The 23,973-nt window shown below is 36.0% G+C and overlaps 4 protein-coding genes and 1 pseudogene across 8 annotated transcripts; 1 reads left to right on the top strand and 4 right to left on the bottom strand.

Annotated features, from left to right (window-relative positions):
- Window positions 1-30: 30 nt before the first annotated feature.
- Window positions 31-3,868, bottom strand: LOC125194413 (uncharacterized). 2 transcript variants are annotated; one of them, XM_048092608.2, is made up of 12 exons: window positions 3,638-3,868; window positions 2,868-2,952; window positions 2,491-2,542; window positions 2,380-2,400; window positions 2,251-2,304; window positions 2,071-2,121; window positions 1,619-1,681; window positions 1,321-1,386; window positions 1,014-1,052; window positions 707-823; window positions 523-615; window positions 31-405 (listed from the first exon to the last, which is right to left on the bottom strand). In XM_048092608.2, the coding sequence occupies exons 1-12, from the start codon at window positions 3,732-3,734 to the stop codon at window positions 169-171; spliced, it is 975 nt and encodes a 324-aa protein (XP_047948565.2). In that variant the 5' UTR covers window positions 3,735-3,868; the 3' UTR covers window positions 31-168. The 2 variants fall into 2 exon arrangements, with proteins under 2 accessions (XP_047948565.2, XP_047948566.2); XM_048092609.2 differs by lacking the exon at window positions 2,380-2,400 and having other exon boundaries at window positions 2,251-2,326; window positions 3,638-3,693.
- Window positions 3,869-5,797: 1,929 nt separating this feature from the next.
- Window positions 5,798-8,099, bottom strand: LOC125194412 (uncharacterized). 4 transcript variants are annotated; one of them, XM_048092607.2, is made up of 5 exons: window positions 7,788-8,099; window positions 7,092-7,205; window positions 6,696-6,986; window positions 6,067-6,514; window positions 5,798-5,893 (listed from the first exon to the last, which is right to left on the bottom strand). In XM_048092607.2, the coding sequence occupies exons 1-5, from the start codon at window positions 7,854-7,856 to the stop codon at window positions 5,883-5,885; spliced, it is 933 nt and encodes a 310-aa protein (XP_047948564.2). In that variant the 5' UTR covers window positions 7,857-8,099; the 3' UTR covers window positions 5,798-5,882. The 4 variants fall into 4 exon arrangements, with proteins under 4 accessions (XP_047948564.2, XP_088926208.1, XP_088926209.1 ...); XM_089070082.1 differs by having other exon boundaries at window positions 5,798-6,514; XM_089070083.1 differs by having other exon boundaries at window positions 5,798-6,514; window positions 7,092-7,200; window positions 7,860-8,099.
- Window positions 8,100-9,262: 1,163 nt separating this feature from the next.
- LOC125192808 (heat shock cognate protein 80) lies at window positions 9,263-12,229 on the bottom strand. The gene is made up of 3 exons (XM_048090468.2): window positions 11,910-12,229; window positions 11,312-11,453; window positions 9,263-11,209 (listed from the first exon to the last, which is right to left on the bottom strand). The coding sequence occupies exons 1-3, from the start codon at window positions 12,030-12,032 to the stop codon at window positions 9,375-9,377; spliced, it is 2,100 nt and encodes a 699-aa protein (XP_047946425.1). The 5' UTR covers window positions 12,033-12,229; the 3' UTR covers window positions 9,263-9,374.
- Window positions 12,230-15,405: 3,176 nt separating this feature from the next.
- LOC148927208 (non-specific lipid-transfer protein 1-like) lies at window positions 15,406-15,713 on the top strand (annotated as a pseudogene).
- Window positions 15,714-21,687: 5,974 nt separating this feature from the next.
- Window positions 21,688-23,177, bottom strand: LOC125192012 (phospholipase A(1) DAD1, chloroplastic-like). Its single transcript, XM_048089463.2, has one exon. It carries the CDS (start codon window positions 23,145-23,147, stop codon window positions 21,891-21,893), a length of 1,257 nt encoding a protein of 418 aa, XP_047945420.2. The 5' UTR covers window positions 23,148-23,177; the 3' UTR covers window positions 21,688-21,890.
- Window positions 23,178-23,973: the final 796 nt, after the last annotated feature.

The following is a 23,973-nucleotide window of genomic DNA, read 5'->3' as shown; positions in this document are numbered from 1 at the left end:
ATAACAAATTCAGACAAGAATGTCAGAATCTGAACTCAAGGCAGATCTTTATTTAGGACTGAGAATGGATACATTAAAAAGTTCATGTTAGTACAACTAAAATCACAGTATCGTCGTGGTATAGAAGATCTCGACTGATCTGAAATAGGTCTACAAAATTTAGTGTATTCAATCAGAAGCATACAGCTTGAGCTTCTTCCCATCATGAGAAGACCAGGCCGAGGCATGGGCTGATTTAGACAGTCTTGGTAGTGCAATGCTGTTTTCGAGCAAGTATGGGAGTATGTAGTCCTTCATTTCGCCGTAGGAAACTTCTAGATGAGACCCTGACACGTTGACAAACTTCACTTTCCCAGCCTCATCCAAGGTCTTCAAGCCAATCCAATCTTCGGTGTACAGGGTTGTCTGCAAGATTGGTTTTTGGATATAAATGTAAGGAGTCATAGCTAATGACCTTACAATATGTAACAATCAATATGAAATCTATGAAAAAGATGAAATATTTGAAATAAAGCGTAATACCTCTTGTGCTGGCAAAATGGGGTCCCAGGAGCCATCAGGGAAATACCCAAACCAAGAGGTCTCTTTCGGCACTAAAACAACGTCGTTCTCAAACTGAATGAAAGTGAAGAAACAAAATCTTGAGCCATACTACAAAAATTAGTAAAACAAAAAATTACTAATTAAGCACTATGTTCCACTTCACCTTGATTAGCACCAAGTTCTCCAAGCTAGAAAATCGCTTCTTGTATGTGGAGTTCTTGTGAAATTCGTTGTTTAGCACGGGGAGGAATTTGCATCCGTTTTCATAGGAATCTAAGTCCTGATCATGAGAAAGAAGTGTGCCCATTCCAATCAAATAAATCCGACAATGAATGGCAACTTATACACTAACTGAATGTGAAAGAAAGCTTCAAAATGAGATAGAATAAAATGATGTAGTGAGGGCGTATCGAGATTGAAGAAGAAATACTGCAGAACTATAGTTTCAAAAGAAGATCATATTAACTCACTGTTGGAATTTTGATGTAGTTAGTAGGCGCTAGATGTTCCTGCAAACCACATAAAGCTAGACATTCAGAAGGGTGAAGAAGTGTGTTTAATTGAATTGAGTACTTCAGCCAAGAAAATGAAATGAAGCGTGGTTAGATATTGATCAACATGTTGGTGGCTAATCACAACGAACGAGTTATAGTCGGAAGGAATATACATATAATTAAAGTTGGCCCAGAAAGCAAAGCATAATTTCCTTTATTTGTGTGAATGTACCAGCAGAATCTGTAAATATTTGAATCAACCAATATGTGGAGAATAGTGAACCTGAACGTAGTTGCTGTAAACTGCCAACTCGATCAAAGAGTCCACTAAAATGCAAAACCAAGCTGACTGCAAAATCAGGCACAATACATTATCGTACACACTACACAATTTTTAGGCCATGAGAAACAATTGGTATATGAAATAGAGAATTGGCCCATCTCTAACCATATGAATTGTTCAGATCTTTCCACAGGAACTTCGTTAAAACCCAGTAATGAGGTATTAAAGCTGTTATTGTTTTAGTGATCACAAGACATTGAATAGCATGACGTCTAACAAGTCTAAAAGGAAAACTTACTTTACAGAGAGGAATGGCAGCTATTCCAGCATGTGGACCTGCCAGAGATACAAAATTTCTGACCTGTTGCCAAGGTGACAAATATGAAGAATTTCTATAAAAAGTGCAGCTTGCAGATTACAGTTAGAACTTGAACAAGAATGCGTCCGTTCTTATTGACAACAGAATGTGCAAATAAAACTACTGGTTGCCAGTTGAGACTAGAGCATTGAAGCAATCACAACAGCAATTTAAAGTATGATTAGTATATCTGAAAGGATTCCAGATACATATATCTGAAAGGATGTGCAATATTTAGTCTCTTCTATTTGAATAATTTGTATGTATAATAATTTTAGACACATACTACTAAAAGGTTGAAAGGAAGATTAAAAATATGTAGACTGCAGGAAAGAATCCTAAATATATGTAGAAAAAATAATCTTTCAAAACAAATCCAGTGATACACTTACAGGGGGTCCTCCGTCACAGAGCTCAATGACGCCTCTCCCAACCAAATTACCCTGAAAAGTATAAGATCGAGATTTACATGAGGATGGAAACCGTTTAAAGATGACATTATTCAACAGGGAGGTTTTACGACTGAAGAAGAGAGTAAGCTCAGAACTCGCAAATTGACAATCTGATATCACCTGTGAGAGCCCGACAATGTTGTATCCTCCACTGAGCTCACTCATGCTCTTGACCTGTAAGTTGAACGCATTCTCCCTGAGAAAGAATTCCTTGTCAATAGAGTAACTCCTTGGACAAAGTTACAGTACCTTCTCACAGGCTATGGCTGTCTACATCACAAAATCAGAATGCATCATTTGCTGTGTTTCTGTTCATAAGAGAGGTGATTATCTAGTCATTTCATGACGAAATAATAATACCTGTTCAAAGAAAGGCATAGTCCATGAATCCAGTGCACCATTTCCTATTTCACTAAAAGAAAGGCAAGGAGAAGATAACAAGAAATAATTAGTTCCATTTGCCACAAAATTAACAAGGATGGTTTGGCATTGCAGAGTCAATAACTCTTCGGTTAAAGATATTAAGCAATGTCTATCTAAACTGGTTTGTCCTCAACTAGCAAACTAAACTTTCTGGTGACAGACACAAAGAATCTTATTCCCTTGCTACAGTCAAAATCTTATTCCCAGGAATCATAACAAGTTCGATTTAATGCTAGGTCTTAAAATGCACAATTCTTCTACCATGGCAGAAATGAGTAGCGTATAATTAGACAATCGAAACAGCAATAACATACATGCAATGTCCCTGTGCACCAGACCAATCGCTGAGAAGACTGGTGAACTGTGAAATCCCTTTGTTATTACATTTGTCCGATATTCCTGCAACATTAAGCCAAACAACAAAGCCATATATTACAATGAGGATTCATAAGTCAACTACTGAAAATGCAGAAAGTAAATGGTTCAGATTCTAGTTACAAGAACTGAAAACATGCTATTTCCAGAAAGAGGAAGCAATATCCACACACACACAAAAACACCTTCGAAAATCAAGTTTCAATAGTGCTTCAGAGTTCAGGCTATCATAATTCTTCTCATTTGCAACCATAACTCATTCTTTTGTTACAGTCAACATCTTATTAACCAACCTCAGCTTTGGCCTCTGTTTAAAGAATATATACTAATATCGAGTTTTCTAGAAATGCTTCCAAACAAACCCCCAATGAATAAAAAGTGAAAACTCCATAAAGGAGTAATCTTTATCCTTTCCATATAGGAGTCAAAGCAACTGAAAAACACCAAATCGAAATCGGCCTTCAACTCTCCCAATGGTAGTTAAAACAGAGACACTAAAACAAATATTCCAACACTAAATAAACAAAACAATGATGCACCAGAAGGCAGAGAAGCTCATAAAATATGCTAATCTGTAACTCCAAAAAATATCGATCGGAAAACTCATTGATCAAATACTGCCAACAGCAAACTAAATAAAACCAAAAACAGCAAATATACCCAACAAGAAACGCAGAAGTAAATCTATCACAGCAGACAGGAAAATCACCATGAAAAACGACAAAGGGGATGGAAAGAGAAGTTCTTGGAAGAAACGACAGCACAGCTACAGCAAACATAAGCAAGAAATGATTGTTAGAGGCCATGGATTATTGAAATCAGTGGCCTCTAGCTCCAGAAATGCTGGGATGGTTTAGTTCGTTTGTCGCAGATGAGAGGTAGTTGGCTCTCTAAATTATTGAACACGATACTTGACCAATAACCGTGGTAAAACCTGAGCCAAGGTTTGGTTTGTGTTCGTCTCATATTTTATACTCCTATTAATTTGACTAATTTAAAGTCAACTTTTGTACTGAATGGATCTTCATCTTTAAATTTATGAAGTACTATTTATTTACATATTAAAAATTATTAATTTAATTTAACTTAACTTAAATTTTATTTCACAACAAAATTTCACTCCACTATTTAAAATAAAATATATCTACATATTCAACATTAAAAAATATATTTTCAATTAGAAAAATATTAGTAGTACTATGAACTTTCTAATTTTTTAAACTCATTTATCTTTAATAAGGTAGGATTCATTCTCCACTAATAATACTTTTAAAACTTTTTCTTTCTATCTCTTCTTTTCTTTTACCAATTGTGCATTAAAATTCGTTTAAACCAAATGTCCATACTCTTTGGGGATGGATGGAGTAATGTGTTTCCTTCTACAAAATTAGAGTTTCCTTTTTGTTTATTTTTTCTTTTAGTTATTTTCTTAAGTTTTATTTTTCCATAAGTTTACTATATAAATGTCTAATTGTTGGACTAAAAAGACAAACTTTGAATATTATTTTACTTTGAATTTTCATATTCTGAAGTTCTCGATTCGTTGAGTTCTTTATAACTGCTAGTTCAGTCATACTCTATATATTTTTTTTATCACTTTGGCTTCATTGAGTATGTAAAAACATACTTCATCGATATGGATAGTGTTATCCATATTCCTTAATACGTTTTGGAAAGATGCAATATTTAATTTTTCAAATTTAAGTTGTGAGTAAAATTGCATTTAGTTCAAAAATGCAACATTTAGTTCTCGAAACCAGTAATTTAATTTGTCAAATTTGACTTCAAATTAGTAGTAGAAATTTTTTAAAAATACTGTATCACTGCACCAATATTATGAATAATAATTCAAATAATAAAAGGCAACTATCACATTACTTTATCTACTTTATTAACGGACCACCCATTTAACTCATTAAACATTTACTCTTTCTGTCCCGTTAAAAATAAAACGTTTTCCTTTCTGGATTGTTCAATTAAAAATGAAATGTTTCCTAAAATAAAAACAACTCTATCTCTACTTTTTCATATCTCTTACTTTACTCTCTCTTTATTAACTCACAAAGCAACACTATACAAAATCTCGTGTCGATTCCCAAATGTTTCATACTCCATTTAATAGGACGGAGCTCTGTCCTGTTAAAACTGAAACATTTTCCTTTTTGGATTGTTCCATTAAAAATGAAACGTTTTCTAAAATAAAAATAACATTTTCTCTACCTTTTCCTCTCTTTTCTTTAACTTACAAAACAACACTACATAAAATCTCATACCAAAAAGCAAACATTTAATATCTATTGGGACACAGAGAGTATTTTTTAGACTCTGTGCCAGAAGACCTCTATTAAGACAGAACGGAGAGAGTATGTATTACATAATGACCTAGTTTACATATTGAATGGCATATTCATATTAAAGAATGACATGCTTTATACTCTCTTAATTTCTTAAAAATACAGAATTGGTTAAGATATATGGAAAAAAAATATGTTAGTGAAAATGAGTCCCACCTTATAGAAAAAAGGTTCACTAAAATGGAAATTTCTATTTTTATGAAAGGGCCAAAATAAAAAGAGTTTCTATTTTTCAGAAACAGAGAGAATATTATAGAATGACATGTTTTACAATTAAATCATTTTATTATTAATGACTAAAACAATATTCCAATCAAATATAAAAATACACCCCTCATGCAAAAAACCAAGGAAAAATATAATCCACCCATTTTATCAAAAACGGATTTCATTTTATTGGATCTATTTAATGTAGTAAAAGATTATAACCAAATATGAAATCCCACCCCTTAGTGCAAAACGCAAACCTAGAGTTCAGGACTATTTAATCTATTTTTAAAGCAAACCCAAGGAACGATGCTTCAATAACTGATGCATAAACAGCAAAAATGACTGGATTCTAATCCGAGATGGCATGCTTATTTCTGCATCTCATCATGCTCAGTTTTTTCCTATGTACACAAAATCTATAATCAGATGAATATCCATAAACACAGATATCAAATCCTGTAAAAATTTCGAACTTGAGCTTAACTAACATCCAAGGCATCAATAATTTCAAAATGCATCTGCATATCAGGGAGTTTACTAGGAAAGTATAGTCTCTCACGGAGATGCAATTTACCAGTATTCCTTCTCGCAGCAAGCTTCACAAGTCGAACGAGGGCGTCCTTCTCCTTACGGATCCAAATCCGCCTCTCATCACACCACTGTCTTGGCGTTCCATGGAAGAGAAACCTGATTCCCAGGTGCCTCTGAGGGAGACCTTCCGATATCCTATCAATCACGTCTTTATTGGTGAGATACGCCCCTTCAGAGTTCAAACCGACATCCACATAATGAATCTCGGATATGCTGTTGAAGAGGCGCTCCTTTGAAGTGGGCACAATCCAGCTGTCTTCTTTGACAGCGGATGGAGATTCTGAGAAGAAGGCAAACTCAGTTATGAGCTGGTTAAGTACTGTACCGCCCTTGCTGAACCCAAGAAGCGCTGTCTGTGGTTTGCATGGGGATGACGAAGAAGCTTCAGTTAGGTATGGCTCTTTTTGTTTTCCTGAAACGACATTTTTTGCCTGCAATGCAGTGGCCAATGCCATACTTAGGTTATACCTCAGCGAGCAGCATAATGTATAGTCCCAAGAAGAAGTCTCAACTCAAGCAGACAGATGTTTTTAAATTTATCTTTAAAATGACAGGATCGAAACATACAATACAAGCCGCACAGGTAGATCATAAATAAGATATGTTCATTACCTCTGCAAGAAACTTTGACAAGAGCAAGACCAGTGATGTAGAAGCTGGGAATCCAGTTGCATCATACGATTTTGGCTCGCCATACTCATTTACAGAGGGGATGAAATCCTTATAAACAGCAAATGGCCCGTTAAAAATGGCAGCCTCCACAACAAAGGCATTAATGGATCCACCAAATTTTGAAACTAAAACTTCAGCAATCTTCTGAGGATCAGATAATCTCTCAATCACTGGATTTTCCGTTCCTTCCACCCGGTCTCCACTAAAGAATATTGCATTTCCAGAAGGTACCTATCTCACGTAAATCATTTAAAAACTTTAAGGTAACCATTCACAACTTTATTTCTTTTTGGGTTGCTTTTTTCAGCTATGCAAGACTGTAACCAAAACACATACTGCAAGCTTTTTCGAAGAAGGGGATAGGGCGAGGGATGCTGCAATTCGGTAGGAAGTAGTGCTATGAGGATGCAACCGGATTTTCAAGATGCCACTCCAACGATCCATGCTTTTCTGATCAAGTAGTATTGTAGTAAGTATGTTAAAACTCCATTAGCTTAAGCAAATAAAGCTGTATAAAAGAAAATAGCTATTTGTTTGGAGAAGTTAAGAGCATCCAATTAGCCAAAAGCAAAGTGTTATGACATACATGTGCATGAAAATAATTGAGAAACATGTTTCAATGATACCAATCAATGGTGTTAAGGTAAAAAAATCCTTATATTGATGGTGCTGCACCCTAACGGTTGAGAAGTTACACTCTTGTCATGAAGCTACTTCTCATCCCTACCGTTGATTAATGCAAATAGTAGACAAATCAGTGTCGAGAGCAATTAACAAAATAGTCTTGTTTCAGAAAAAGTTCAGTAATTACATTCAGATTTCCTGAAAAGATGACGGTTCATAAAACGTAAGATCAATTAACCATATGATCACTTCAGGTTACAAGTTAGAGGCGCACAATCTTAATAAGAGCAAAGCGTTTTCCATTCATGAAACAAAAACTTGCCTTAGATTTGGTTAAGAAAATGAAAAGTGATAGTTGTGACTTGTGAATAGGATAAGGTAGAGATGATAAAAACTGAGTTAAAATACCAGCTTCAAATTGAAACTAATCCATGCCAAAATATGCACAACAGTCATCAATCCGACATCAAAAATCATTACCCAACCAAGCCGGAAAAAGATGCACAAAAAAGCACGTGAAGTCAGAGAGACATTTCAACAAACGGATGGCGACACTGGGAGAAAAAACGGTGGAATATTATCGAACCACAGGATTTCGATATGCCTGCTGCTTCATCGCAAATCTGATAAGAGATGGGGAAGAGGGAAATCAGAGTTGGGTAAGTGCCTCCTAATTTTTCTGAGTAGTGTGGATCGAATCTAGACTGCGAAGATTTTAGTTACCGACTCAAGCCTAGTTTTCAATTACTAATTTGTCTCATTTTTCTATTTTGGACCACCGCATATAATTTATCCAATTTCATTTTTTATCATTTTTGGAAGTGGTTCTCATATTCCACTAACTCATTCTCATTCACATTTTATTACAAAACTAATATATAAAAATAGGACCCACATTTCACTAATTTTTTTCCACTCACTTTTCATTACATTTCTTAAAATTTGTGCCCGGTCAAAGTAAAACGAATTATTCAGGACGGAGGAGGTATTATTATTATTATCGAAAAAAATAAATTATTTTTCAATTAAAATGCTATTAAAATAAATAATTTTCAAAGTAATAAAAAAAATGCATTGCAATCTAGCTCGGAGCCTCAACAAATGGCGGACATATATACAGTGGCGAATGCAGAAATATTTATATAGTGACTGAGATTTTTAAATTTTGTTTTAAAGAATATATTTGAGTAATTTAGATAATTTGTAGGGACTTTTACACTATAATTTATACTAAATTTGAATTAAATTTTAAAAACCATCAATAGAAAAATAAAAAATTATTCTTTGAGGGCTTACACCTCCTCCCCCAATACACTTTGATCCGCCAGTGCATATGTATCCACTAAATTTGAATTAAATTTTAAAAACCATCAATAGAAAAATAAAAAATTATTCTTTGAGGGCTTACACCTCCTCCCCCAATACACTTTGATCCGCCAGTGCATATGTATCCATCAAGGGGCTTAAGCCCCTAATAAATCTATTATATTTTTCATTTTTCTTTCTTTTAGAGTAGTTCAATTTATGCAAATTTTATGTAATAAAAGTCTCTCCTAACAATCCGTATCACCTAAAAATATTTTTTCAATTTAGTTTTAATTGGGATAGCTCCCCGGACCCCTGATTCATGCCCTCTTCTTCACTCATTAAAGATTTTAACGATTTTTCAACGTGAAGAAGCCACTGTAAAGGGTGTTCGTCGTAGTTGTTATTAGACGCCCAAAATTAATAGTTTTGGACTAGTACACTTAAGAACCATGAATCAACTTGGCCGAATAACATAGGCAGACCAGTCCAAATTTACTTGGTTACAGTTACAAATATTAGTACTATTATGCAATTAGATGAGCATAATGATGAATCAATATCTGCAAGTGGACAACTTTGAAAAGACTAATTAATTGCATACTACAAAATCCATCAGCAGCATACAAGTTTAGTCAAGTTTAGTTCAATTACACAAGGTAGTAGAGAAGGTAATGCAAAAGAGCGGATTTAGTCTACTTCCTCCATCTTGCTGCCATCTGCATCAGCCTCAGCTTCCTCCAGGGAAGGCATATCAACATCAGCCTCACCAGCATCATCATCAATGCTCAGTCCCAGCTTCAACATCCTGTGAATCCTGTTGCCAAAGGTGTTGGGCTCATCCAGACTGAAACCAGAGGTGAGGAGAGCAGTCTCAAACAGCAGCATAACTAAGTCTTTCACAGACTTGTCGTTCTTGTCAGCATCGGCCCTCTTCCTCAGCTCCTCCATGATCGGGTTCTCGGGATTTATCTCCATAGTCTTCTTGCTTGACATGTACCCAGCCATACTCGAGTCCCTCAGAGCTTGAGCCTTCATAATCCTTTCCATGTTAGCAGTCCAGCCATACTCCCCCGTCACCAAACAGCAAGGAGATTCCACAACACGATCTGAGACAATCACCTTTTCAACCTTGTCACCAAGGACATCCTTGATCACCTTGCAGAGACCCTCAAACTTCTCTTTCAGCTCTTCCTTCTTTTTCTTTTCATCCTCGCTCTCATCAATCTTCAATCCTTCCTTGGTGGCAGACACCAGTTTCTTGCCTTCAAATTCTTTCAGCTGGCCAACAGCATACTCATCAATGGCATCCACCATGTAAAGAACCTCATATCCCTTCTTCTTCAACTTCTCAAGGAATGGAGAATTCTCAACAGCCTTCTTGCTCTCACCAGTGATGTAGTAGATGTCATTCTGGCCTTCCTTCATCCTTGTGACGTAGTCCTTCAAACTGGTCATCTCATCGCCACTCTTGGTGGAGTGGTACCTAAGCAGTTCAGCAATCTTTCCCTTGTTCTGGGAGTCCTCATGGATACCAAGCTTGAGGTTCTTCGAGAAAGCCTCGTAGAATTTGTTGTAGTCCTCCTTGTTCTCAGCTATCTCAAAAAATAGCTCGATGCACTTCTTCACCAAGTTCTTGCGGATCACCTTCAAGATCTTGTTCTGCTGCAACATCTCGCGGGAGATATTGAGAGGCAGATCCTCCGAGTCCACAATACCTTTCACAAAGCTTAGGTATTCAGGAATCAATTCCTCACAATTGTCCATAATGAACACACGACGGACATACAGCTTGATGTTGTTGGGTTTCTTCTTGTTGTCAAAGAGGTCAAAAGGAGCCCTCTTAGGAACAAACAGAATAGCCTTGAACTCGAGCTGCCCCTCAACCGAAAAGTGTTTGACAGCCAAGTGTTCCTCCCAATCATTGGTAAGACTTTTATAGAAGGCAGCATACTCTTCCTTAGTGATCTCCTCAGGCTTCCTCATCCAGATGGGCTTCTGCTTGTTCACCAAGTCCCACTCGTGAGAGACCTCCTTGATCTTCTTCTTTTTCTTATCAGCTTTCTCCTTGTCTTCATCAACTTCTTCTACCTTGCCTTCCTCATCCTTCTTGTCCTCCTCATCCTCATCATCAGAAATTTCCTTCTCAGTAGTCTTCTCAACCCAAAGAGAGATGGGATAGCTGATGAATTCAGAGTGCTTCTTAATCAAATCCTTGAGCCTGCGCTCCTCAAGGTACTCGAGCTGGTCCTCCTTGAGGTGGAGAGTGATCTTGGTGCCTCTGCCAAGGGCCTCACCAGAAGTGTCTCTGGTGACGGTGAATGAACCACCAGCTTGCGACTCCCAGACATATTGCTCGTCATCATTGTGCTTTGTCGTCACAATCACCTTATCTGCTACCAAGTATGCAGAGTAGAAACCAACACCAAATTGCCCTATCATGCTCACATCGGCACCGGCAGCAAGGGCCTCCATGAATTCCTTAGTTCCAGACCTAGCAATTGTACCAAGATTGTTGACCAAATCTGAAAATCAAAGTGAACAGGTAACAAGGTGAGTTCCATAACCAAGGCTATAAAACTAAGCAGAAGCCGGAATACAACAAGAACCAAGAACAAATTACTGACCAGCCTTCGTCATACCAATACCACTGTCTATGATAGAGAGTGTGTTATTGGTCTTGTCAGGAATGATATGGATGAACAGCTCTGGCTGACCATCTAGCTTGCTTTTGTCAGTCAAGCTTTCAAAGCGAATCTTGTCAAGAGCCTGAATGCATACACACACAAAACAATCACATGAGTTCATAAGCATAATGTGATACTAGAACAATCATATACAAATGCCCTGGAACCTCTGATCTATGACATAATACTAGTCCAATTATCCAGGTAAAGAAAATAACGAAGCACTATTAACACTGTAACAGAGATTAACTGCAACCATTATAAAATGCTCAGAAAATTCCCACAGTTTCATGATTGTAGAAACATACAGCATACGAATTTACCTACTAAAAAATGACAAAATTGCTATATCTATCAACAACTTCATGCTCGACAATACATCAATTAAATCCAAATTTTTTGTCTAACTTCCCGTGGATAGGGAAGAGGACGCAGATCGGATAACAATCCACATAATTTACGTAAGAACCAGCAAACGAAAACAGATCCACATATTTGAACGGCGATACACAAAATAACACGAGAGATAGAGGCTTACGTCGGAGGAATTGCTGATCAATTCACGCAGAAAGATCTCCTTATTGCTGTAGAAAGTATTTATGATGAGACTTAAAAGCTGATTGATCTCGGCTTGGAAGGCAAACGTCTCGGTTTCGGCCATTATCGCGATTCACAACTAAAAAATTGCAGTGACAGAGATATGAGCTGTGATTGGAGAAATGTTGAACAGAGCGCGGGGTAGTGAGGAAACACGAGCGAGTAAGATTTTATACAGTAGAAAATAGGGTTTCTAGATCATTCTGGGGCTTCCTCCTTCTTAGAGATCCTAGATCCTTCTGGAGCTTGATTAACATATCTATTTGTTTTCTCCCGCCGAATTTTACTATTTATTGACTTTTTCGCTTTTGTTTTTCTATGAATAAAATGAATGATTAAATGGTGTATGGAGGAATTACCTCAAATATAAAATAATAATAATACAATAATAAAATCCGAACAAAAAACTAAATATAGTACTCCACTTACTCCGTATCTCTTAATTACTAGAGTAATGAATAAAATTCGTCTATTTCAGCCCAATGAAATATGCACAGTGGCCCAATTACTCAATATTAGCCCAATGCAACACTAACAAGCCCAAGTTATAGTTGCATCCTAGCATTCACCAAGTGAGGAGGTATTCGATTTTGTAAGATAAGATCACAGTATGATACAATATAGGATAAAATAAGATCGACTTTATTTGGGTTAAAGGCAATAGAAAATAAAGAAGGTTGTAAGATTAAATAGTTGGAGACTCGCAGGGTCTAGGCTAATTGGACTAGGTCACGTTCGGTTTGATAGATTAAATAGTAGTGAGATACAATATGAGATAGAATAATATGGGTCTTGTCTAAGACTAAATTAGTATGGATTTTATCTTGTTGTTTGGTTGCTAAGATTATATGTAAGACTATTTTAGTAATGTGTTTGATTAATGAGATTCCTATTAATTTAGTTTACAAATTATAAAAATAGTAAGTTTAATTAATTGATTGACTAATTATATATTCATTACTAGTATTTAATAAAATTAAATATTAATTATAATTTTAAATTATTGTAAAGAAATAAATAATTGAGCATTCCACTAAACCCCACTAGACCAAAAATATGCATATAAAACCATTTGTACCATCTCTCCACTACAAACCAAAATAGAGAGTAATATATGTATGCCTAGGGATGTCAATCGGGCTAATCCGTTCGGGTTCGGGCCAGCCCATTCGGGTCGTCGGGCTATTTGGATGCGGGTCATTCGGGTTATGGATTTTTCGGGTCATAAATTTTCAACCCTAACCCTAACCCGCCTGGTTTTGGGCTAACCCATCGGGCTATTCGGGCCTAAAAGCTTTCGAAAATAATCTCTTGTATCAAAATTTTCTTCTATAAAATGATTTAAATTTTAGATACTTCTTTTCTTTTTAGTTTGGAATCATATAAAATCTTCAAATTTTTATAGTTCTCTTCAATAATACTTGAAAAGAAGCCTTTCGTCTCGATCAATTACAACATAAATTAAAGCTTGTGTTCGTGTCATTATTATGACATTGTTCGTAACTAATTCTTTATGAAAATAAAAAGTCATATCTTACAAGAATCATTATTAAAATGATAATTATATTGAGATTTTGATGGGTTAGTTATTAATTTTGTCTTGATTGGCTTTGGTGGTGGTAAGACACTATTGGCAGATGATAAGACGGCGCAATAATGAGTTGAGGTGGAACTTGAAAGCTGATATTGTAGGATCTAGTGGAAAAGTATAGAATGAAAATTGAATAAGACTAATAATTGTGTAGAATGAAGATTGGGGATTAAAAAATATAAAAAACTCTTAAAACTTAATATTTTATAATTAAAACTCGCAACCCATCGGGCCGACCCGCAACCCGTTCGGGCCAACCCGTTTAACCCGTCAATCCATTCGGGTCAACCCGTTTGTATTCGGGTAATTAGATTACAGCCCTAACCCGCTTATTTTACCGGGCTATTCGAGCTAACCCATGGGTTTCGGGTTGAATTGACGTCCCTATGTATGCCTATATAGTGAGAGAAAGATGTGGATTCTACTGAAAAATTTAAATTTCTCTCTCCTCTAGGCCCAGAAAGTCGTTTAGCGGCGCCAGGGGGAGAAAGAAAAAGCCATAGGCGCGACTAATTTGTCGGGGGGGGGGGGGGGGTGGTTTTAAGCCCCAGATGGCTAGTCATGGGATAACACCTAGAACAATTACTGTTGGAGGCGGGCTGAGACGGGCCGAGATACTTTTGTCATGGGCCGAGTTGTGGGGGTAAAGCAAACCGAACGCTAGATTAGTGGGTATGGACAGAAAAAGTCTTGGGCTATCCCTCCAACCAAACGGCACCCTAAAAGATTAAAAATGGTTACTGCCATACGAGCCTGTTGCGGGCCTTTAATTAGTGGTGGGCCATGAAAATTTGATATCTTGCCAACGAAACGAATAATTATGGCTTTAGTCAGACTTTATCTTGGACCGATTAACTGAACTGTGCCTTGGGTGATTATAATGTCATTGAGAATCTAAAATAACTGAAACAACTTTTCTAGTTTAAATAAAGTCGAGCATTGAGCATTTAAAATTAAACATATACCTCCTCCATTCCATAGTAATGGAGGCATTCCTTTTCGGCACAGAGATTAAGAAAAATTGTGTTAAGTGAGTTAGGTAAAGGGAGAATAAAGTGGAAAAATGAAAAAAGTAGAGAGATAAAGAGAGAAAAAAGTAAAAGAGAGTAAAGTAGCCGTGGAAAAATGTGTTGGAATTTTACTAAAAAGGGAAATGACTCTATTACTATGAAACGGAGGGAGTAATTCCAAACTTTTTTTTACAGCTTAATCAACAACTTGGACAAAAATTAAAGTGTGTATACATATGCATTTTCCAAAGAACATTAAATAAGTAGTACTCAATATCTTTTCAATATTTGAATATTGAAAGTGACCTATACCGTAAAACTACATTTTTTAGCTTCTAAATATATAAAGCTAATATATTCACTCCTTGATGATGGAATGGCCGAAAATAATTCACTATCAACACATAAATTTCATATTAAATCTTGTATATTCAAAACTATGGAACTCTCGTTGTTTCAAGGTAAGAGATATTTCTTTTGAATGTAAAACTAAAGAAATTGATACTAAAGAGAAAATGAGAGTCAACTAGCTTAGGATAATCCGAAAAAGAATACGACTGGCGGTGTAAGTTTGTAATAGAAGAAGCGGTGATGATGAAGCATGAAAAGAAAAACTAAGGCTACACACAAGAAACCAAGAGGTGGCCATTCTCATCTTAATTAATCTTTTTCAAGGAAATGTAGCTAAAAAAATCCAAAACACCATAACAAATAGTATACCAACATTCACAGCCTATAAATTCCACATGTATATATCACACACACACACACTTCCTCACAAGACTTCTCCGAGGAAGAAAGATAAAAGAAAATGAAGTAAGAGAAGAAAGGGTGTTGTGGCAATCCTGGCGATGCTGGTGGTGGCAGTGGCAGTGGTGCATAGAGGCGAGGTGGTGAGCTGTGGTGAGGTGGAAGCTGCGTTGGTGCCGTGCGTGGACTTCTTGATGGGACATGCAACAGATGCTGTGATGGGGTGAGGGTGGTTAAGGCGATGGCGGTCTCCTCTAGGGACAAGAAGGCGGCCTGCGAGTGCGTGAAGGCCACCGGCCTCATCGACAGGGTCGCGCAGACTCTTTCCGACAGGCGACAAGTGTGGTGTCAAACTCGACACTCCCGTCTTGTCCCACATCTTTTGTGGTTCTAACTAATTATTGGTGTTTTAGTGATACCACACACTTAGAGAGACAGTCCTGTATGTGTTAAATATGCACCAATAATCAATAATTAATGCTAATAGTAAACATAAATTTCTAAAATGAAGTCATGCTCTTGAAGACTAATGATTCAAGAACTTGATGTAATATTTACTTATATCCAATCACTAGGCCTGCAAATTTAGTCTGCGGTTTTCGGGTGTACCCGATCCCGACCCAATACCCGAAATTATGGATTTGGGTACGAGTTTTGGTAGTTAATGCTAGGATTTTTCCGGTTTAGGGTACCCGACTAATACCCGATTAAACCCGATTAATTATGTATTTGTGATAAATATTTTTATTTAGTATAGGGCCTTGGCCCGTAGGATAAATCTAGAGTAAATTTATTTTATCACATGTAGATTTAAGCCAAAAATTTCTTTATTTTAAAATTAAATAGTGTCTATTCATCTAATGTCTATTATATGATCATATTCTAATGCTTATAGCACCCTAGTCTAAAATTAAGACAAAACTCTCCCCTTAGATTTTAAAATGAGTGGATGAGATTAAATCTTACGAATCTCAATAAATAGTAGACAAAATATCAACAAAAGGGTAATATCATCATTATGTTAACATATGATAATTTTCGTGAATGTTTTTTTATATCAACATAGTGTAATACAAATATCAACAATATGACATAAGAATATCAACACTAATATAAGAAAATATCAACACATATTTATTGAGATTTTTACATGGTTTTATTGAGATTTTTTGATGTATTTGTTGATAAAAATCTGGTTATCAACATTTACGAAAATTAAAATAAAAAATATCAAATTTCATCATCTGAACGTCGTCGGAACATATGCAATTGAGATCTCGTTGGAATCCTTATAACATTATCTTTAATTTGATATATTTTTTGCGAAAAAATAATTTAAATCGATAGAGTTACGTAAATTTAAAGTTTTAAGATGATTTTAATGAGAATGAATTGACATTAATACCTTCTAATTTTATTTATTAATTTTATTTATTAAAAATATAATCAATGTGACATTATTTCAACCACTAGATCTTCTAATCTAATGACTAAGATTTAGTCTTAGTTTGGAATTGCTAATTAGTTATCAATTGATCACTCCCCGTCTATTATATACTATATATAAATATATATAGTCAGGGTCATCTTCTATTGCTTATGGCATCCTAATACAAAATCAAGACCAAATTTTCACCCTTAAATTTTAAAATGAGTGGATGAAATTGAACCTTACGAATTTCAATAAATAGTAGGCAAAATATCAACAAAAGGGTAATATCGTCATTATGTTATCATATGATAATTTTCGTGAATGTTTTTTTATATCAACATAGTGCATTACAAATATCAATAATATTATATAAGAATATCAACACCAGTACAAGAAAATATCAACACATATTTATTGAGATTTTCACATGGTTTTATTGAGATTTTTTGATGTATTTGTTGATAAAAACCTGGTTATCAACATTTACGAAAATTAAAATAAAAAATATCAAATTTCATCATCCGAACGTCGTCGGAACATATGCAATTGAGATCTCGTTAGAATCCTTATAAAATTATCTTTAATTTGATATATTTTTTGCGAAAAAATAATTTAAATCGATAGAGTTACGTAAATTTAAAGTTTTAAGATGATTTTAATGAGAATGAATTGACATTAATACCCTCTAATTTTATTTATTAAAAATATAATCAATGTGACATTATTTCAACCACTAGATCTTCTAATCTAATGACTAAGATTTAGTCTTAGTTTGGAATTGCTAATTAGTTATCAATTGATCACTCCCCGTCTATTATATACTATATATAAATATATATAGTCAGGGTCATCTTCTATTGCTTATGGCATCCTAATACAAAATCAAGACCAAATCTTCACCCTTAAATTTTAAAATGAGTGGATGAAATTGAACCTTACGAATTTCAATAAATAGTAGACAAAATATCAACAAAAGGGTAATATCGTCATTATGTTATCATATGATAATTTTCGTGAATGTTTTTTTTATATCAACATAGTGTATTACAAATATCAATAATATTACATAAGAATATCAACACCAGTACAAGAAAATATCAACACATATTTATTGAGATTTTCACATGGTTTTATTGAGATTTTATATGCATTATATTGAAATTTTTTAATGTATTTGTTGATAAAAATTTGATTTTCAACATTTATGAAAACTAAAATAAAAAATATCAAATTTCATCATCCGAACGTCGTCGGAACATATGCAATTGAGATCTCGTTGGAATCCTTATAAAATTATCTATAATTTGATATATATTTTGCGAAAAAATAATTTAAATCGAGAGAGTAATGTAAATTTAAAGTTTTAAGATGATTTTAATGAGAGGGAATTGACATTAATGAGAGGGAATTGAGATTAATACCCTCTAATTTTATTTATTAATTTTCTTAGTTAAAAATATAATCCATGTGACATTATTTCAACCATTAGATCTTCTAATCTAATGGCTAAAATTTAGTCTTAATTTGAGATTGCTAATTAGTTAGCAATTGATCACTCCCTTATATAGTCATAGAATCATAATCTAGAGAAAGCTTAAGAATTAGAATTGAAGTTTAGACTTTTAATAATAGTCAATAAATAGTATTATTGTGTTATTTTTAATAATTTATATTCTTATCACAATATAATTTATATAAAAGAATAAATTTGAAATAATTTCGGGTTTATGGGTACCCGATTAGTTAGGTTCGGGTGCCTGTACCGGGTATTAGGGTACCCAAATTTACATACAGGTCGGATATTGAGTATGATATTTTTAAGATTTCGAGTTCGGGTACTCGAATTTTCGGATTTGGTTACTTATGGGTACCCGAATTTACAGGCCTACCAATCAGTCTCTAATTCTCTATGTATTTCCATCAGATAATTCAGATTGCATGAAGCATGAATCAAATTCAATTTCATCTCACTAATCAGTCATTGATCCATCTTTTAGAAAAAAGAGATAGACATCTGCGATGTTTTTATACTACTCCCTCCGTCCTATAAAAATATGCCATTTGAAGATGATATAAGTTTTAATGTATAATTGATAAGTAAATAAGAAGAAAATGTAGTTAAAATGATGTAGTGGATGATGGGGTTCATAAATGATACTCCATCCGTACCTAATAATTTGGTACTATTTGACTCAACACGAGTTTTAAGAAATACTCCTATAATAGAAAGTGAGTTGAAAAAGTTAGTGACACATAAGTCCTATTTTTATATATTAGTTTTATAATAAAATGTAAATGGAAATAAGTTAGTGGAATGTGCGGTCCACTACCAAAAATGGTAAAAGTGAAAGGTGAACAGGGACGGACAAAAAAGGAAATAATTGACAAATTTTCAGGGACGGAGGGAGTACACTAAAAGAGAATGAGAAAATATACACATATATTGACATGGATATTTCTATGGAACGAATGAAAAAGTAAATTTCAGCCTATTTCTACGAGACAGAGAGAGTCTGTTAAGGACTTTTTCCTTAACTGCGATCTGCAGCGTGTTTGCGGCAATCGAAAAGTGTTCCGGCTCCCTTCGCCGGGTCGGCAGAAATAATAGTTTCGAGTTGTGCGCGGGTTCTTCCCGTCGAGCAATGCGATAACTAGGCGGCTGATAGAGTACTCTGGTGTCCAATCAGGATCGGCGGAGGGAATCCAAATTAGGATTGGAAAACATACATTATCTTTGGGGAGAAATAATAATTCATTAATTGGTTTTAATGAATGAATACAATATCTCCTATTTATAAGACTAGAATACTAAGAAACAAATATCTAAACAAATATAGAAAAGATACGGTAAATCAAAATATAACTAAATAATTGGGATTTCTAAAGATGGTGGGAGGGTGAGATCACGATGAAAGCACCAGTTGTTAAGGACCTTTTCCTTAACTGCGATCTGCAACGTGTTTGCGGCGATCGAAAAGTGTTCCGGCGCCCTTCGTCGGGTCGGTGGAAATATTAGTTTCGAGTTGTGCGCGAGTTCCTCCCGTCGGGCAACACGATAACTAGGCGGCTGATAGAGTACTCCGGCGTCCAATCAGGATCGGCGGAAGGAATCCAAATTAGGATTGGAAAACATACATTATTTTTGGGGAGAAATAATAATTCATTAATTGGTTTTAATGAATGAATACAATATCTCCTATTTATAAGACTAGAATACTAAGATACAAATATCTAAACAAATATAGAAAAGATACGGTAAATCAAAATATAACTAAATAATTGGGATTTCCAAAGATATGATATGGAATTGTATCGGAGTCAAACTGAGAAATCAACACCAAATCAATTTTAAACTCAATCAGGCCAACCCATAGAGTTTGTGTGTGTAATGTGTTCATGTATGCGTGCGCGTGTGTATCTTTACATGGTGTGTTGTGTTTGTGTGTATGTGTGAAGTGGCGAAACAAAAACTGTACACTATAAAAAAAATAACAGATTTACCGCAACTTTCCGTTGGTAAACAGTGTTACCAATGGAAAATTCTATCCGTAATTTACATGTTGGTAAAAATTTAGACTACATAATTCCATCAGTGATCCATCAAATTCATCAGTACCATTATTTTCTGTTAATAATCCGTCGGTAATTCCTGAAGGATTGGCGTAATTCAATTTTTTCTTTTGGGTAGTGTAAGACGGTGCTGGAATTTACTAGATCTCGACTTGATATGTATAGATCTTGAATTGTCCTGAATGTCTTACTTATAGGACTATCTCAACGACTCAACGTGTGTACACATACTTTGATCTAAAAATGTTGATTGAAGTCATATGTTTGTTCCTCTATAACAAGCAACTTAATGAAAATATCTTACTTTTTTTATAAATGGAGGAGTCTGTTTTGTAGAAGGATTAATATTCAAATACACCAACAGAATGTTGATTAGACAATCTAATAATCAAACAAAAGTTAACTCATAAGACCATCTTTAATTAATTGTATACAGTGTTCGGTTTCTGAGATAAAACTATACCAAGTGAGTTTTGAGTTATGAGATTATTTTAGTTGGAGGGCGTTGACTATGAATAATTAATGATTATACATCTAGAAATGAGTTGTAAGATTCAAACTCATGAACCAAACACATTAATATTTAATTTCGATTGAGATACAATCTTGCAAACCGAACTTGCCCGTATTGTACTCCCTTTGTCACTCATTATATGTCCCAGTTTTTCATTTTGGTCCGTTCCTTATTAATTGTCTCACTTCACTTTTATCACGTATATTACTTTTGGTTATGCACCCCACATTCCACTACTAATTTCTCCTTACATTATATTATAAAACTAATATATAAAAATAAGGCTTACATATCACTGATTTTTTTAACTCACTTCCTTTACATTTCTTAAAATCCATGTATATCTAAGTGGGATATATATTTGGTGAAGGAGTAGTATTTTAAGTTGAACGGAAACTAATCTCCCATTATTCAGACTATGACTTAAGGTCACTATTTACTTTAATTATAATTGAATGGAGTATATAAATTTCCTAAAATATGGGACGGTGGCCTTTGAATGTTGATTATCTTCAGACCCGTCAGAAAATTGGATGCATATGGACGGCGGCCCGGTTCGATAGCAGCTGTCCTGAACCGGGTCGGTGGGAGCTGGGTGCCATATTTCATTCACTAACCTTTTTCTAGTAATCATTGATAAGATTTCCTTTCTCATTCTTTTCCCAAATAAGACAAAATAAAACTTTTTTGAGTACCGCCCAAAACTCACCCTCCTATATTTCTACGTGCTACTCCACTTAGTGCGCCCTTTTGATTTTTTTTTTAATTATTCTATCAGCGCTGCACTTTTACCAACCCTAGAAAAGTCCCAAGCAAAAAGTTTCAATCTTTAGCCATGCCACACGAAGCTAGTCAAATATAGAAATATCTTGATCGAATTTTTCCTATTCTTGATCTTTTGTACAATGATCACTCCACGTTAACTAGTGGCGAATGACTCATGCCTTTTACAGATTTTTGGGATCTTGGTAAAAGTAAAAATAAAAATCAATTAAATGTATACATTCAAATGTACTACTGTACGTGTTAAATTTAATTAGAGATGAATGGTGAATTTATTGAGCAAGGGTTTTGTTCATCATTTTTCTAGCGGTTGCGCGGAATGGGCAATTGGAGCTGACGAAGCCATCGACGAGGTGGAGGTAGGTCTTGAGCTCGTGGCAGGCGGCGATGTTGATTCCGCTGAGGTCGGGCGCGTCGCGGCTGCTGAGGCGCAGCTCGCACCCGACGTCGGCGTACACCCACTGCATGTCCTCCACGAGCTTCCTCACCCACCCGGCCGCGGCCGCCGTGTAGCTGCCGGAGAAGTCGTTGTTGTCGATGACGAACCCGGGCACTTTCGTGATGAGATCGTCGGAGTTCACGATGCGGAGGACCTTGGTCCCCTGCTCCTCGAGGCGGCAGCGGAAGCTCCAGTTCCCGACGCGCGGCCCCGCGAAGGAGATCACGGTCACGAGCGGCGCGTGCTTGAACGTCTCCTTGATGTCGTAGGCTGCGATGGTGGCCAGCGCGGCGCCGAGGGAGTGGCCCGTGATGGTGAGGCTGAGCGGCTCGTCGCCGTATTTCTGTAGAATGTTTGATATTTCGTCTCTTAATAGAGTCTGCAAGCTCGGCTTGTTGCTGGATGCTGACGTGTACAGGCTGTGGAAGCCGCTTTCCACCATTGGCTCGTCGTCGTCGTTGGACAGTGGAGTGAGATTGGTTCTCATATTCTCTAGCCATTCGAGGCCGGTGGCGGTGCCGCGGAGGGCGATAACGACGTCGCGGCGGCCGAGCCTGGCGATCTCCTTGCGGTCCTGGCAGACGGCCACGTAGCCGATCCAGCTGGACTGCATGGCCATCCAGGTTGGGCCGCGCTCGGCCCAGCCTGGAAGCTGGATTCCTGAAGTGGCCGTGAGATTCTTTGTGACTCGGTATCCGGTGTTGGGGAAGCCTGAATTGGGGAGAATGTTGGATTTGGAGAAGCGGCAGGAGGCGTAGGAGGAGGAGGAGGAGGAGGTGTCGAAGTTGCAGGAGCAGTAGGCGGCCTCGACGAAGTTGCCGTACCTTATGATCTCGCTGCGGAGGGTGTCGTCGAGGGGGTCGAGGAGGCCTTCCCAGTTGTCGACTCCTTGGTAGTCCTCCCACCTCTGGCTCAGCTTGCCCGCGGCCAGCGACGACGACGACCACTTCATTTGCTCAAACTTATTTGGAGATTGAGGCTTCATGCTGATATTGGTACGCTTAGGAGTAATAGTGGTGCTCACATTTTGGAGTGTGGGCATGGATGCTCGGCTGCATGGCCGTACGCATTTTGTAATTGGGAAACTCATTTTTCTCTATGATTAGTTATGGAACTTTAGGAATTTCTCTCTCTGTTGAGAATCGGAGATGTTGAGTTTTTTCGCTGATTCGCGGGTATTGAGTTGGGATTCTTATAGGGTAGATGGGAGTACTGTGTAGTAAAGTGTTCATGTGGACTATTATTGGTCAACATTGGTGGAGCACCTAAAAATTAAGTACTAGTGTAACTAAAGTCATACGTCCATATATGTACAAATAAATACTCACTTCGTCCCAAGGAAAATGACCCATTCCTTGGACAGCACAGGATTTTATGTAGCTTTATTTTGTTTGTTAATGAAGATAGTAAAATTAGAGAAATAGAATAAAGTAGAGATAAAAGGTATTTCCATTTTAAATAATGAATCATTTTGGTTGGGGCAAACTAAAAAGAAAAAAGAGTCATCTTCAATGAGATTTTTATTTTCTTAAATTTATGAATTTGACATTTTTCACTCCCAAACAATAGTCCCTTGATACATGTTTCACTTTGAACTATTACTAGTTTTAAAAAATATAAAGAAAAGTGAATTTAAAAAATTAGTAGTATGTGGGTCCTACTTTTATAAAGGAGATATCAAAATAGAAAACTGAGATACATAATAGGGGATGAAGGAAGTATATGAATTCGGCAACAAGGATGGTAAGCATAATGTGAGAATATATAATATTTCCTCTATCAATGAAAAATAGTCTTATTTGTTATCGGCGTAAGTTTTAATTCAGAATTGGCAAAATGGAAGAATGACAAAAAACAGATAAAATAGAAGTGGGGAATAGAAAAAATTGTAAAAATATTGCTTCATATAGGAATCT

Source organism: Salvia hispanica, chromosome 4 (assembly GCF_029641045.1).
Source record: "Salvia hispanica isolate PSC_SH4W2 chromosome 4, Shi_PSC_v1, whole genome shotgun sequence".
In the NCBI taxonomy this organism is placed as follows: Eukaryota; Viridiplantae; Streptophyta; class Magnoliopsida; order Lamiales; family Lamiaceae; genus Salvia; species Salvia hispanica.
The sequence above is the reverse complement of the archived record's forward strand: the minus strand, read 5'-3'. Positions and strand labels throughout refer to the sequence as shown.